The following is a 15,038-nucleotide window of genomic DNA, read 5'->3' as shown; positions in this document are numbered from 1 at the left end:
CTGTGTGAAAACAGATTATACACGGGATGGCTTCAACATCTGGTCCATCATGAATTTCAGCTGTTTGGCTAAAGAGAGGAGAGCAGGAGGTGACATCATGAAAAAGAGAAGTAACCCATGGGCACCCAGCACATGCTCCACAACCCAGCATGCACTCCACAACCCAGCATAGCTCCACAACCCAGCATGTACTCCACAACCCAGCACATGCTCCACAGCCCAGCATGTACTCTTAAACCCAGCACATGCTCCACAGCCCAGCATGTACTCCACAATCCAGCAAGCACTCCACAACCCAGCATGTACTCCACAACCCAGCACATGCTGCACAACCCAGTATGTGCTCCACAATTCAGCTTGCACTCCATAGCCCAGCTTGTCCTCCATAACCCAGCATGTAATCATTTACCCAACATGTGCTCCATAACTGCAGCTCTCACAAATATAACTATCCTCCCCTACACACCACCTCACGCAACTATGAATATCCTCCCCTACACACCACTTCACACAACTGTGACTATCCTCCCCTACACACCACCTCACACAACTGTGACTATCCTCTCCTACACACCACCTCACAACTGTGACTACCCTCCCCTACACACCACCTCAGCAGCGAGTGGCGAAGTTTGCTGCACGCCGCAACAGAATATGCAAAGTCGAAATGAGTTTCACGCTTAACACGCGACTACAGGAAGAACTCTCGCCCATCGCAGGAGTGCCATTTCATTTGAGAGTGCCGCAAAACCCAACACATAGGCTATAAGGAGCACCACCTTCGCCCGAGTAGACCACGTCTCCATATAATGAGCACCACCTTCGCCCAAGAGGACCATGTCTCCATATAAGGAGCACCTGTGTCTTGTTACGCTGCTTTATTTTATTGTTAAGGAGTATATTAAATGAGTAAATAGAGTGAAACCGCGAAACTAGTTAGGCTACGATTTGTCTCTCTCCAGCATAACTTGGACAATACTGCAACGTGAAAGGCGATTTTGCTACGATAGGCTAAGATATCCAAGCGAAGTCGAGCATTCCCGACAAGTCTGAAGCTTCAAGTTAGAAGTTATAATGTCGGTTGTATCCCACAAGTTCATTAGCCTGTAGTGTTTACTCAACTAACGTTACACCGGCTTGATAAGAGAAAAACTAGCAACGTAAAGAGCTTAGGACAGCTTCTTCACAGAAGTCCTGATTTCGATAAGTTTGTAGCCCATAAGCGTATTGCTTTAGGAATCAGTTGCTAAAACTGTGAAAGCAAATGGAAATCTCCACTAGAGTATGCAAGGCCGACACAAATGAGCAGGCTAGCTATAACTCAAATGAGTTAGCTGCTAGTGCCGTGGCTTGCTTGCTAACTTCTCTATTAGCCTAGGATAATTATATATTTTGCGAGCTATTTCCGAGAGGAAGACTGCTCCACCCAGGTTCGACTGCTCTTGGGCTATAGAGTTATCGGATAGCTAGTTTAGCAGCAGGTTAAAAAAAAGTTTTCTGAGTCTATACGGCGTCAATCCAGTTGCGGAGAACTTTGAGCTATAGGCTAAGTCAAACAAGCGAAGTCTGAAAAAGTGATGAACGAGGAGTTGGCTAGTTGATAGTTAACTGAGCACTCCTATCTGCAAAATAATGCAATTACCAAAACTTAACAGAACTTGCCGACAAAACACTTCTCGTAGGCTACATAAATCCAAAGGTTTCAAGCGTCTCTTCTCGGTTTTCCTTTCGATAACTCCGTTTTCACAAACGCCGTCCGCACTCGCTTTTTTCCTCTTACGCCATGACGATAGTGGGCTCACAAGGACCGGAGACGTCACCACCAACACATCCCGCCCTCGCTTCCTACAGGATTGCTTTGGAAAGATGGGAATTCTCTTTGGGCAACTGCAGTAGTAAAACGCCATCACGCGGTTTCAACTTTTCAGATTGTGTGCTTCCACTGGGATTATAGCCAGACTACATATTCGTTGAATTGGCCTTTTATAATTGTAGTACAAGCATATAGCCTACATTTAGTGCATTTCCGGCATTAATCTAGGTTAAACGAAAATCGAATTACCGAGCAACTGCTGTTGTTGACCATCTTTAGGCAATGGTATCCATTATTAAACATATAGAAAAAGATTTCGTGTGGGCGGTTCAATCCGTCATTTGAAGATTGGATGCAAATAGAATTATCGTTTCTGGTGTGTCATTTCAAAAATGTCTTTGTGCCATCGCTGTCTGATTTATGACTAATTTAACGGCTTCATATTACAACTCCATAATAATCCCCATAATTTAGGAAGAGATGTTGGGTAGGTGGCCAGGTACTTTTGCCCATGTAAAAATCTGTTCCAAAAGTAGGCTAATTTTTGCGTGTAAGGCTTTATTTTTATAAAAAGAATAAATAGTATGGTTCTAGGACCGTATTCCCGCTGGAATTGTTTGCCAGGTGACCAAAAAGAAAGAAGGTGGCCATACATAGGCTACATACATGCACACATACACTACTTCATTTCCCTAGCAGCATATATTCGCATTTAAAAACACACATTTATACGAAGAAACATACTATTCATTCAGGACAACTCACGCATTAAAATATTTACATGAATATGTAAATACATTTTTTTGGTTTGGCGCTGAATGGATCTGCTTCAGGTATTAGTGCACGCACTGGCATGTGCTATCCTATCTAACTGATACATCTCCCGTACTAAACAGGAGGAATTGCAGAAAGCCCCCCAGTATCTAGAAGCAGATCCAAACAACAGGTGATACTGGGGTGGTGGAGGGTGAGCGCTTTGGCGCTTTGTATGTGTGAGTAACTTGGCATTTTTTGACGCTGAAAATGTGTTTTTCTTCATAACTGTTTTCGTTGACCGTCGAAAGAAATATTTTCAAAATAATATTTGCCCAACAATGACAAAAACAAGTAAACTTTAATTTGACATCTGCGCATCAGGTTTATTGGCAGTCTGATCAATCAAATAAAGCAAATGCTATATAGTCAGTGAGCTCCATATTGTTTGGGACAAAGACATTTTTCCTTGATTCGGCTCTGGACTCCTCAAAGATTCACATGTGGTTAGAGTGCAGATTCTTGGCTTTTATGAAAGGGTATTTCTATGCATTTTGGTCTTACCACATAGCACTTTTTATACATGCCCCCCCCCTCATTTCAGGGCACCATAATTTTTGGGACAAATAGATTCACAGGTTCACAGGTGCGTCTGATGAGTCAGGTGTGTTCACTTGCTTCCTTAGTGCAAGTATAAGAGAGCTTTCATTATCTACATTTTGAGTCTAGGCTTTTGATTGCCTTTGGAGTCTGTTACTGGGGCTTGTCAACATAGGAATCAGACTTGTGCCAATGAAAGTCAAGGAACCCATTATGAGGTTGTGGAATTAGAAAAAGGAAAACACATAGGCCAAACCTTAAGCTTTCTAAAATTAAGCTCAGTTTTTTTTTTTAAATAAATGTGTAAAAATTCCTAAAAACCTGTTTTCGCTTTGTCATTATGGGGTATTGTGTGTAGATTAATGAGAATAAAAAAAATCCATTTTATAATAAGGCTGTAACATAACTAAATGTGGAAAAAGTGAAGGGGTCTGAATACTTTCCGAAGGCACTGTACATGTTGCCTTGTTTCTTCCGTTCTCCTAACTTTTCTTTGTGTCCTTAGGTGGAGCTAAGGAGTGAGGAAAGCACACAAGGAAGAGATGCAAGGAGTGAAAATAAGTGACCGGAATGAGCCTCATGTATCCTCTGTCTTCATGTGAACTGGAAATCGATCAAGATCCGTCATCTTCAAGGACATTGCCATCCATTAAACGGTCTTTGTAGGAGCCAGGAGCAAGGAGGTTAAAACAGAGAAATCCCATGATGACTCACGGTTTGATAACTCTGATTCCAAAGCCTGGAAAAGATTATAATATATTAGGCACATAAAAGCCTATATCACTTCTTAACAATGACTATAAAATCATGGCAGAAGTGTGAGGCTGGGTCACTTATACAGTACTTCTCGCATTCTGAAAAAAGACTTGCACCAAGGCTGCACTTGGGTATCCTGGCTAAAGCGTCCTGCAGGAGCCTCCTTGCTCCACACTGCTCCAAGGAGTATTTAACAGACTGGAATGTCCTTAAAGATGGTTGACTTTGATCGATTTCCAGGCCATGCGAGGACCGAGGAGACGAGTGCGGATAAAATAAGTGATTGGATGGAACCCAAGGAGTGAAAATAAGCCATTGGAATGAACCCACAGATACTGTTCAGGGTGGGTTTCATGTTCTTTGCGATCAACTTCCACATATTTTACCACGTACAGTTAAGGTCAGGGCAGTGCTTATTTCCATTCCACCTTGTCCATTTTAGATGTTGCAGACAGCAGTGTAATTGTCCAGCAATCTGTAAGATGATATTGATGTTTTATGGGGGACTGAGGCTATTATATTCAGCTCCGCAAAATCATGATCATGCCAACCTCCACCCAATGGCTTAATGATAATATTTCACCGGAATTTCCGAGGAGACACATGTACTATGGTCCTACACCCATTTAATTTCAGTTCTTTATTTAATAGCCATGTTTTGCAGTAAGAAGGTACTGGTATAATTTTTAATTAATTGACCTGGAAAGCGGCACAGTGGTGCAGTGGGTAGTACTGTCGCCTCACAGCAAGAAGGTCAATGTTCGAATCCGGCCTGAGCCTTTCTTGCATGTTCTCCCTGTGTCTGTGTGGGTTTCCGCTGGGTACTCCGGTTTCCTCCCGCAGTCCAAAAACATGCAGGTAGGCTAACTGGATCCCATAGGTATGAGCGTGTGGTGTGTGAATGGTGTGTGTACCCTGCGATAGATTGACGGCCTTGATAGATATGCCTGCCACTCACCCGAACCTCGCGACCGTGCCCCGGTACCCCGTGCACAGATGATGGATGGATGGAATTGTGGACCATCTTGTGAAACCAGAGGGGTCATGGTTGCAGACCACGTGGACACTGAAAGAGCTTTCAACAACAACTGCAGCCGGCCAAGGGGTCGAGCTGCAATACATCCATCACATGCAGGGTCCAGTCTGCGTCTGACACATACCATTTTCAGCCTGTTCGGAGTTCCGAAACAAAATGGCGAACTGGACGACTGATTCACTGCGCCCTAGTTTCTGTTTCTACCGGCCAAAATAAGGACAAGTGCTAGGCTTCATTTTCCTGCTTCACTCTCTCTAGCGCTTTTGGGTAATTACATTTGGTTCGCACCCTGGGCCCCCTCCAGCAAATTAAATCTCCTAATACCCAATCCCTCAAATGTGGTGCGCTACGGATGGGTGGTATTAGCCGCGATAAACCTGGGATCTGGTATATAATGTTGGTTTGTGCGCCGAATGGGCGAAAGGGGTGAATTTGATGGACTGGAAGATGGGGCAAGCTGCAATCTTGCCCTGCAGGAGCGGGGGTACCTACGTCATGGAGCTCTATGAGTGGTTTAGGTAAAATTCTTTTTTTCATTTTGTTCATCATTATAACCATGTAATACTACTATAGAGCATGATGAAAATGAACCAGTAAAATGTGTACGTGTTTGTGTACGTATGTATACGTGTATGTGTGTGTGCATGTATATTTAAAGGCTCCTTTGAGCTATACAGCAGAATTTTGACCTCAAAATGAATATATGTCTGTAAGTTCTGTTGTACATGGCATTTTGAGTCAGAGGTCACTTGGTAGGTTTATGTAATGGTAAACCCAAAACATTTCATTTTTGAGTGACTGCAAAGCCCATTTTTTGTCTCTCAGTTATGAAAGCCATATATATAATGCTGTTTTTGGAGAAAATAGAGGACCATTACAGCTTTGTCTTTAAAAATGTTTCTGAGAAGATAAATGTAAGAATGACTGTTCATAAAAACTAAGCAGAAAACAACACAATATCATGAAAAAGTGAGCATATCTCCCAACAAAACTTTAGCAGGAAATGTCATGCATGGGCTAATTTTTGATGCACTGAAGATCATTTAACAAGAATATCTGTGGTTTTCATAATTCATTTGTGCATCTAAACAGCTTATTGGCCATAACCAGGATTTTAGAACCATCATCTAGAACAGTATGTGCATGTATCCCTCCACTCTAGATGGCACTATCAGCCATCCCCAATATTCACCCTCTACGCTGGACAAAGGCATTGCCACTTGCAACTGTGAGCCGTTAGTTTCTCAGGCCGCTCCACGTCCAGCAGGTGGCAGTGTAGCATAATGGTTAGGCCACCGCTCATGCAGCTCGTAGCTGAGTGGTTTATTCCCGGAGGGAGCGCTACCCTTATCCTCTTGGGTACTCACCTTGAATTGTTTCTGTAAAATGTTCAGCTGCTCGGCATTGTAAGGATTAGACAAAGCCTAAGCTCAGGATTTAGAGGTTGCTAATTGATTATCTTAATTTAATCGCCCTTGATATCTGCCCTAGTTGTAAATACTATTCCTATTACATTTATAGCCAGGAAAAAAAGAAGATGGATTTAACCCTTTTTAGTTTTTTATTTGTTTAGAGCAGACAGGAAGATTCATATCTTTTCTATGTATGTTCTTTCAATGTCTTTAACAGTAGATAGTAGCCAGGGCAGTGCTGTGGTTCAGTGAATGGTGCTATTGCTTCACAGCAAGATGGTACCATGTAAGAATCCTGACCAAGGACCTTTCTGTGTGGTGTTTGCATGTTCTCCCCGGACACATCCCATTACTATTCACTCCTCTGCTCCTTTCCTCGGGCTTCCCTCGTATCCACCAACACTGGGACACAGGAGCAAGGGAAGACACAAAGTTTTGGTTTCTGGGGCACAAAGGAGAGGAGATGTTAGCCGAGGAGAGGAGGTGGCAGTGCAGGAGAGGAGGTGATAGCAGAGGAGAGAAGATGGTAGTGGAGGAAAGGAGGTGGCAGTGGAGAAGAGGAGGTGGTAGTGGAGGAAAGGAGGTGTCAGTGGAGGAGAGGAGGTGGTAGTGGAGGAAAGGAGGTGTCAGTGGAGGAGAGGAGGTGGTAGTGGAGGAGAGGAGGTGTCAGTGGAGGAAAGGAGGTGGTAGTGGAGGAAAGGAGGTGGCAATGGTGGAGAGGAGGTGGTAGTGAAGGAGAGGAGAATATTGGGACACATCTCCTGTGTATGCTTGCTTTTCCTCTGGGTAATTTGCTTTCCTCCCGCAGTCCAAACACACGCAGATTAGGCTAATTGGAAGGTCTAAATTGTTCTTGGGGTATGACTGTGTGAGTGAATGATGTGTGTCCCCTGCGATGGATTGGTGACCTGTACAGTGTGTATGCTTGCCTCTGACTGAGTGGTTTTGAGTACGGATATAAATGACAGCCATGTGATGGCAGTATAACATAATTGCGACTCTGAGGTTGGCGGTTGTGTTGACAGGCTGAGTGCTAATAATGGATCATTAAAGTACATATCCAGCCATATGCTACAGTATGTCATCCCATTACCACTGTTCCAGTCTCACCTGCTAACAAGCTGAGTGCTAATAATGGATCATTAATGTACATATCCAGCCGTATGTTACAGTATGCCCTCTCATTACCACTGTTCCAAACCCACCTGCCAAACACCTCACAGTCTCATGTAATATAAAGAGATGAGAATAGCAATTTTCCCCTCATCTTTTGTACAAATCTATACATATCCTCATTCTGAATATGGCCGTTTTAGGTCTCTGTTATCAGCAAGAGATTTGTTTTACTTCAAAAAGTCAATAATATACGAAGATACAAAGTATTAACAACAAGTTAACACAAAGTGAATTTTCCAACTTTTAACTGAATATTTTTCAGTTTTTTTTTTGTGTAATTATCAATGAATTAACTATATCACAGGATATTAACTTGGATGTTTAAAGATCATTTTGTCAATGATTTGTCAATGTAAAGATGCAAAACTCGAAACTTGAAAATCCTGAAGGCGGCGCCTGTCCTGTCCCTCTCCCGGCAGAAAGTTCATAAACGAGTGTCCGAGCGGACAGATCACGCTCCACGAGTTCCGCAGGCACTTCTGCGACGGGACGGTGGGCACGGAGTCCGCTGAGTACGCCGAGCAGATATTTCGGACCCTGGACAACAACGGGGTGGGTAGGTGAGCCAAGAGGGGAGGTGTCATTACGAGGTTGCACCAAAATGATGCTTTCAGGTGTAAGGTTGACCTAATCTAATGTGCAAACAGCCTTTCCTTTTGATGCATTTAGTGATGTAAGTGTGAGCTCATAACTGTTTTTCTCCCTACGTAAAGTGCTTTACTGTGGTCTAAACTGTGAGTGAGTTCTGGTGCACAAAACTATAGGCAATTACCTAACTGAGGAAAGGAGGTGGCAGTGGAGAAGAGGAGGTGGTAGTGGAGGAGAGAAGATGTAGTGGAGGAAAGGAGGTGATAGCAGAGGAGAGAAGATGGTAGTGGAGGAGAGGAGGTGGTAGTGGAGGAAAGAAGATGGTAGTGGAGGAAAGGAGGTGATAGCAGAGGAGAGAAGATGGTAGTGGAGGAAAGGAGGTGATAGCAGAGAGAGAGTATGAGAGAGGTAGTGATGAAGGAGAGAGTGAGGGAGTGATAGCAGAGGAGAGAAGATGGTAGTGGAGGAGAGGAGGGGATAGCAGAGGAGAGAAGATGGTAGTGGAGGAGAGGAGGGATAGCAGAGGAGAGAAGATGGTAGTGGAGGAAAGGAGGTGATAGCAGAGGAGAGAAGATGGTAGTGGAGGAGAGGAGGTGATAGCAGAGGAGAGAAGATGGTAGTGAAGGAAAGGAGGTGGCGGTGGAGGAGAGGAGGTGGTAGTGGAGAAGAGGAGGTGGTGGTGGAGAGGAGGTGTATACCAAAAACCTGCTACAGTATTGGGTACATAACATTTAGGTATTTAGCACACATTCTTACCCAAAGCAACTCACACATCTTACATTATTAAAACACAATTTATACAGCTGGATATTCACTGAGGAGATTTAGAAAACTGCCTGAGCCCAGCGGTACCGCTGACAATGCCGTACCAGGAATCAAGCCACCAATCTGGGCGCTAGGTTACGGGCTGAGATGTAGGCTGCTTTGCACGTATAAAATGTGCAAAAAAAAGATCTGACTGATGCACCTTGCATATGAAACGCACGCACGGAAACGCGGCGTGTGTTTTTGGCGGCCGGCGAGCGAGGCGGCCGCAGCTAAGGGACCTCCGCTCTCTTCTCAGGACGGGGTGGTGGACTTCCGGGAGTACGTGACGGCCATCAGCATGCTGGTGGAGGGCTCCCCGATGGAAAAGCTGCGCTGGTCCTTCAAGCTGTACGACAAAGATAAAGACGGCACCATAACCCGGGCGGAGATGCTGGAGATCATGCAGGTAGCGTCCCCGACACCCTGACACCCCCCCCCCCCCCCCTTATGAAATATCCGCTGTTCCGTTGGGCCTAGAAATGGCGGCCCCAGGAAGACCGGGGAACCGATGGCATGCCTGTTGAAACGTGACGTCATCTATGTTGGAAAACCGCTGGTTCAGAAAACTGTAACAAACGGTGATAGTAGTAAAAGGCTAAATTGTGAACTTGCTCAGTGAAACTGAAAATCTTGGGTTAATCGCAAAATGTTCTTCCTGCTTCCTACGAAAGTATGGTGCGACTGGATGCACTACGAAAGGTCAGCTTCAAACCAGGTCAAAGTTCAAACGATTTGAGGATCGTAACTTGGCATTCTTTTGAGCTGTGTGCTACGCTAGGCTTGCCGTTGCTGCTAAGGCAGGCATCGATGCTCCCTCTATAGGAGTGTACTTGTTTGACGCCGTGTTGAGCATTTTGATGATGTGAAAGCAGCTTAAGAGTGAAAACCTGCTGCCCATCTGGTCCTGAGCAACGTGGCACGAGTAGCGACAGAGTGCGCTTAGGCCGTGCTCGAAACCGCACGCTACATGCTAGTAGTTAGCGCAAAATTTTACTATGGCGTAAAATGAGCATGTAGCGTGCGGCTGTTAGCAGCCCTAATCTTGTTCACCGCAAAACGGTGGCTCCTGGTGAGTAACTGCGGTGTGATTTGATGCAGGCGGTGTACAAGATGAGCGTGGCGGCCTCCATCACCCAGCCCAACCCCCTCACAGCGGAGGAATGCACGAACAGGATATTCGTCCGCCTGGACAAAGACAAAAATGGTGTGAACAAAGGACACTGACGGCACAGCCAGGGATTCACTTTCAAATGCTTTTAGCACGATTCATTTTATGGTCTATGTAAGATTGTCTGCTAAATTAGGGTGATGGATGCTTGGATAGGTCCTAGCAACCTCACAGAAGTTAACATATTGGCTTTTTATTGACAGCCTACCAAGCTAATAAAAGTAGACCGATTTAAAAATAGCTGAGGATTGTCTATTGTGAAATTACATATATACTGTAATTCTGCAATCTCAAGTATTTGAACAGTGACACAATTTTTGATGTTTTGGGTCTGTATTCCGGCACATTTGATTTTAATTTAAACAATGAATATGAGAATAAAATGCAGACTGTCAGGTTTAATTTTAGGATATTTACATCCATATTAGTTGTAGGAATTGATGCCATTTTAATACAGTTTCCCAGTTTTAGGGGATCAAAAGTAATTGGACAAATTAACATAATCTCAAATAAAGTGGCCATGTTGAGTACTTAGTTGCAAATCATTTGCATTCAATGACCACCTGAAGTCTGTGACCCATAGACATAACCAGATGTTGGGTATCTTCCCTGCTAATGCTCTGCCAGGCCTGTACAGCAGATATCTTCAGCTACTGTTTTTTAGGGGTGGTTTGCTTGCAGTCTTGTCTTCAGCAAGTGAAATGCATGTTCACTTGAATTTAGGTTGGATGATTGACTTGGCCTGGGAAGAACATTCCACTTTTTTGCCCCTGAAAAACTCCACAGTTGCTTTAGCAGTGCATTTAGGGTCATTGTCCTGCTGCAAGGTGAAACACCATCCAATGAGTTTTGAGGCATGTAGTCGGATCTGAGCAGACTTATATTGTTCCATAACTTTGGTACAGGTTAATATGAGTTTCATTTGTCCATAAGATTTTGTTCCAGAACATGTTTTGTTTTTTAACATGTTTAGTAGCAAGGTCAAACTTGAACATTCTGTTCTTCAGGCTTACCAATGGTTTGCATATTGAACCCTCTGAGATTATGTGGGTGAAGTCTTCTCTTTATTTTACTCTTTACATTCAGAAGAGTGTTCTTGATTAGTTTGTCAGTTGCCAAGGGGTTGTTCTTCACAATTTTAAGTATTCTTCAATCATCCACTGCAGTGGTCTTCCATGGTCTACCAGGCTGCTTGCTATTGCTAAGATCACCAGTGTTCTTGCTTTCTAACAATGCATAAAACTGTTGATTTTGACAGACCCAACATTGGGTATGTCTCTGATTGATTTATCCTGATTTCTCAGCCTGGTGGCCTGCTTTGGTGGCATTAACACTTCTTTGGTCCTCAAGTAGAGAGACAGCAGCAACAGACTCCAAAAGTAAACGCTGCATCTAGAATCAACTCTGGACCTTTTGTCAGCTTGTGCATGAACTAATGATGCAATGACATACAGCTGGCAAGGACACAGCAAAGCAGCCGATTGCCCAGTTACTTTTGGTGCCCTAAAATGCGGGACTATGTATAAAAATGGCTGTAATTCCTACAAAGTTCACCCAGTATGGATGTAAATGACCTCAAAATACAGTTGACAGTCTGCACATAAATGAACATTCCTCATTTTATTTCTTATCCAAGGTACTGGAGAACCAAGGTACATACTTGTCTACATACTTATGTACTACACTGTATGTATGCATATGCACACATAGGAAGTTGATTTTTGTGTGTTTCCAACCTCCATTCAGCCGTCATCACGTTGGATGAGTTCATCGAGGGCGCGCTGGACGACGAGTGGATCAGAGAGATGTTGGAGTGTGATCTCCACACTGTGAAAGTGGAGAGGCCCCTGAAGAGCCCGGGGCCCCCCTAGCACTCTATCTGCTCCTGTAGCTCGGGGCCCCCCTAGCACCCTATCTGCCCCTGTAGCCCGGGGCCCCTCTACTGCCCTATCTGCTCCTGTAGCCCAGACACCTCTACTGCCCTATCTGCCCCTGCAGCCCGGGGCCCCTCTACTGCCCTATCTGCCCCTGTAGCCCGGGGCCCCTCTACTGCCCTATCTGCTCCTGTAGCTCGGGGCCCCTCTAGCACCCTATCTGCTCCTGTAGCTCGGGGCCCCTCTAGCACCCTATCTGCCCCTGTAGCCCAGGCCCCTCTAGTCCCATATCTGCTCCTGTAGCCCAATCCCCCCTACTGCCCTATCTGCTCCTGTAGCTCGGGGCCCCTCTAGCACCCTATCTGCTCCTGTCGCCCGGGGCCCCTCTACTGCCCTATCTGCTCCTGTAGCTCGGGGACCCTCTAGTGCCCCATCTGCCCCTGTAGCCCAGGCCCCTGTAGTGCCCCATCTGCTCCTGTAGCCCAGGGCCCTCTAGTGCCCTATCTGCTCCTGTAGCTCGGGGCCCCTCTAGTGCCCTATCTGCCCCTGTAGCCCAATCCCCCCTACTGCCCTATCTGCTCCTGTAGCCCAGGCCCCTCTAGTGCCCTATCTGCTCCTGTAGCCCAGGGCCCCTCTACTGCCCTATCTGCTCCTGTAGCCCAATCCCCTCTAGTGCCCTATCTGCTCCTGTAGCCCAGGGCCCCTCTACTGCCCTATCTGCTCCTGTAGCCCAATCCCCTCTAGTGCCCTATCTGCTCCTGTAGCTCAGGGCCCTTCTAGCGGATGTACAGTATGCTATTATTGTAAATCACTCTGCATAAGAACACATGCTAAATTAACCCCTTCATGCAGACGCTAAATCTGGCACCTTCCCCCATTTATGTAGTTTTTATGTGTATTTATGGCCTATTTACGGCTTTATAACTTCATGTGAGAATCATAGAGAAAATGGCTTAAGTGAAGCATGACATCTGTACCATTTGTAATACTAACTTACATCATGTATACTTTTAGTTGTTCTCTTTTAGTTTGAAATGAAATGCTAAGAAATCACATATATAAAGCAGGTACGTAAAACTCCACATGATGTCAGATGTGTAATTCACCATTTCTTAGCCATAGGAAGCTTCAAAGTGTTCGGCCAGCAAAGCCTGGAGATAAGACATGGCAGGAACTGAGGGTTACTATCTGAGGTGTGAATGTGTGTGTCTGCCACGCGTGAGTGTGTGTGTGTGCCTGCGTGTGAGTGTGTGTGTGTGTCAGAGGGGGTGTCCATGCCCCTGCCCTCTCATCTTTTCCACTAGTTCAAATATGCAGCTTTCTTTTAGTTTCCAGTTAGTTTTTGAGGGAAGGAAGAAGTCTTGTAACAAGAGTCTTGCATCTTGGTCTAGGATTCTACATTTCATCTCTAGTTCCTTTGGAATATTCTGCTGTCTTTTGTTTTTTGCCTTTTGGATTACTTTGGGACAAAAGCTGTGGTTTGGCATCTTCTCTCATTCATTTCTTGTGTGACTGTCCATGTCTGTAACCTGTGCTAATTGTATTAAGGTAGATGAACCTCGTCTTTAGATTAGACGTGAATATTTGTAACTTAATAAATTTCTTAGTTTCAATCTGGTTGTGAGTCGTACATTTTGATAAAGGTTGATCCAAACTGTTTGCACCTCCTATCAGCGAATTCGGTGATTTGATTGACAATTCATGTATTTGATAATAATAAAGTAAGTGAGGTGTTTTAACGGTTGATACACTTGGTTGGTGTTCAGTATTCAGTGCCGGACATCAAACGAGGGTGCTAACAGTTAAAACTGCTGGGTTTGGAAAATTAAATATATTACAAATTAATCCTCACCTTGCTGACAATGTTCTTGCCCAGAAAAGTATTTCAAATCTGAGGGTGATACGCAGAACTACTAAAGATCTACAAAGCAAAAATTAAGCAGTGTTCTCTGGTGTCCCTTAGTGTCTCCAAATCTATTCTAAATATCTACATTTTGCATTGCTGGAGCTCATAACATGATCCTATATTTCAGTACCGTTTTGACTAATGAAACTCACTTTTGAGTTAATTTTTAAATGGGAATGACCATCTTTTACCAGTATAGGGTCTAAGATGTCTAGGGGTCCAAAAACCTCAACAAAAATGAAATAAAAAAGCTTTTTGTCCATTATAAAACATACAAATTTGCCCCCTTATGAATGTTAAAGATGAAACATTGATATCAGATTTAAAAATAATGCAAAAACATTATCACACAATGTAGTACAGTACCTAAATGTGTAATCATGAACTCTTGTATGTTTTTTGTACTCTACACTATGTAATGTTTTCTTGTATATGGATGGGGCAACATTATAACAATATTCAACTGTCCACCACATTGTGGAAATGTTCCAGCTTTCACGTCCTATTCTCCATGAAACACAAATTCTACAGAACTACAGTTGAGGCCAAACGTTTACATACACCTAAAGACATTCAAACTCAATTTTTCACAACCCCACACATTTCATGTTAACATACATTTCCTGTGTTAAGTCAGTTAGGGTACTTACATTATTTCCATATGAGGTCATTTCAAAATAATAGCTAAGAGACAGATTTATTTCAGCTTTTATGTACTACATCAGATTTTCAGTGGGTCAAAAGTTTACATACACTTTGTTAGTATTTGGTGGCATTGCCTTTTAATTGCTTAACTTAATCAAACACTTGGGGTAAGCTTCCACAAGCTTCTCACAATACTTTGCTGGAATTTTTGCTCATTCCTCCTGACAGAACCGGTGTAACTCAGGGTTTGTGGGCCTCCTTGCTCGGACACACTTTTTCAGTTCAGCCCGCACATTTCTATGGGATTCTTTCTATGGGATTTTTATATTTGCATACAATTGTTTGTACAGATGCTTGTGTTACTCTCAGTTGTACCAAATTGCTACTAAGGAGGAACCGGACTTGTGGAGGTCTCATAGCGTGGCTATGAGAACTGTGTGTAAGGGTGGCTATGATCACTGTGTGTAACAGTGGCTATGATAACTGTGTGTCAGAGTGGCTATG

General features: G+C 44.0%; 1 protein-coding gene across 1 annotated transcript; it reads left to right on the top strand.

Annotated features, from left to right (window-relative positions):
- Positions 1 to 5,257: 5,257 nt before the first annotated feature.
- si:ch211-245j22.3 (uncharacterized protein LOC563798 homolog) lies at positions 5,258 to 13,750 on the top strand. The gene is made up of 5 exons (XM_064319129.1): positions 5,258 to 5,476; positions 7,966 to 8,098; positions 9,198 to 9,347; positions 10,040 to 10,145; positions 11,856 to 13,750. Exons 1-5 carry the CDS (start codon positions 5,394 to 5,396, stop codon positions 11,978 to 11,980), a joined length of 597 nt encoding a protein of 198 aa, XP_064175199.1. The 5' UTR covers positions 5,258 to 5,393; the 3' UTR covers positions 11,981 to 13,750.
- Positions 13,751 to 15,038: the final 1,288 nt, after the last annotated feature.

This window comes from Anguilla rostrata, chromosome 19 (assembly GCF_018555375.3).
Source record: "Anguilla rostrata isolate EN2019 chromosome 19, ASM1855537v3, whole genome shotgun sequence".
NCBI classification, from domain to species: Eukaryota; Metazoa; Chordata; class Actinopteri; order Anguilliformes; family Anguillidae; genus Anguilla; species Anguilla rostrata.
Note: the sequence above shows the minus strand (reverse complement) of the source record. Positions and strands in the feature narration are given on the sequence as shown.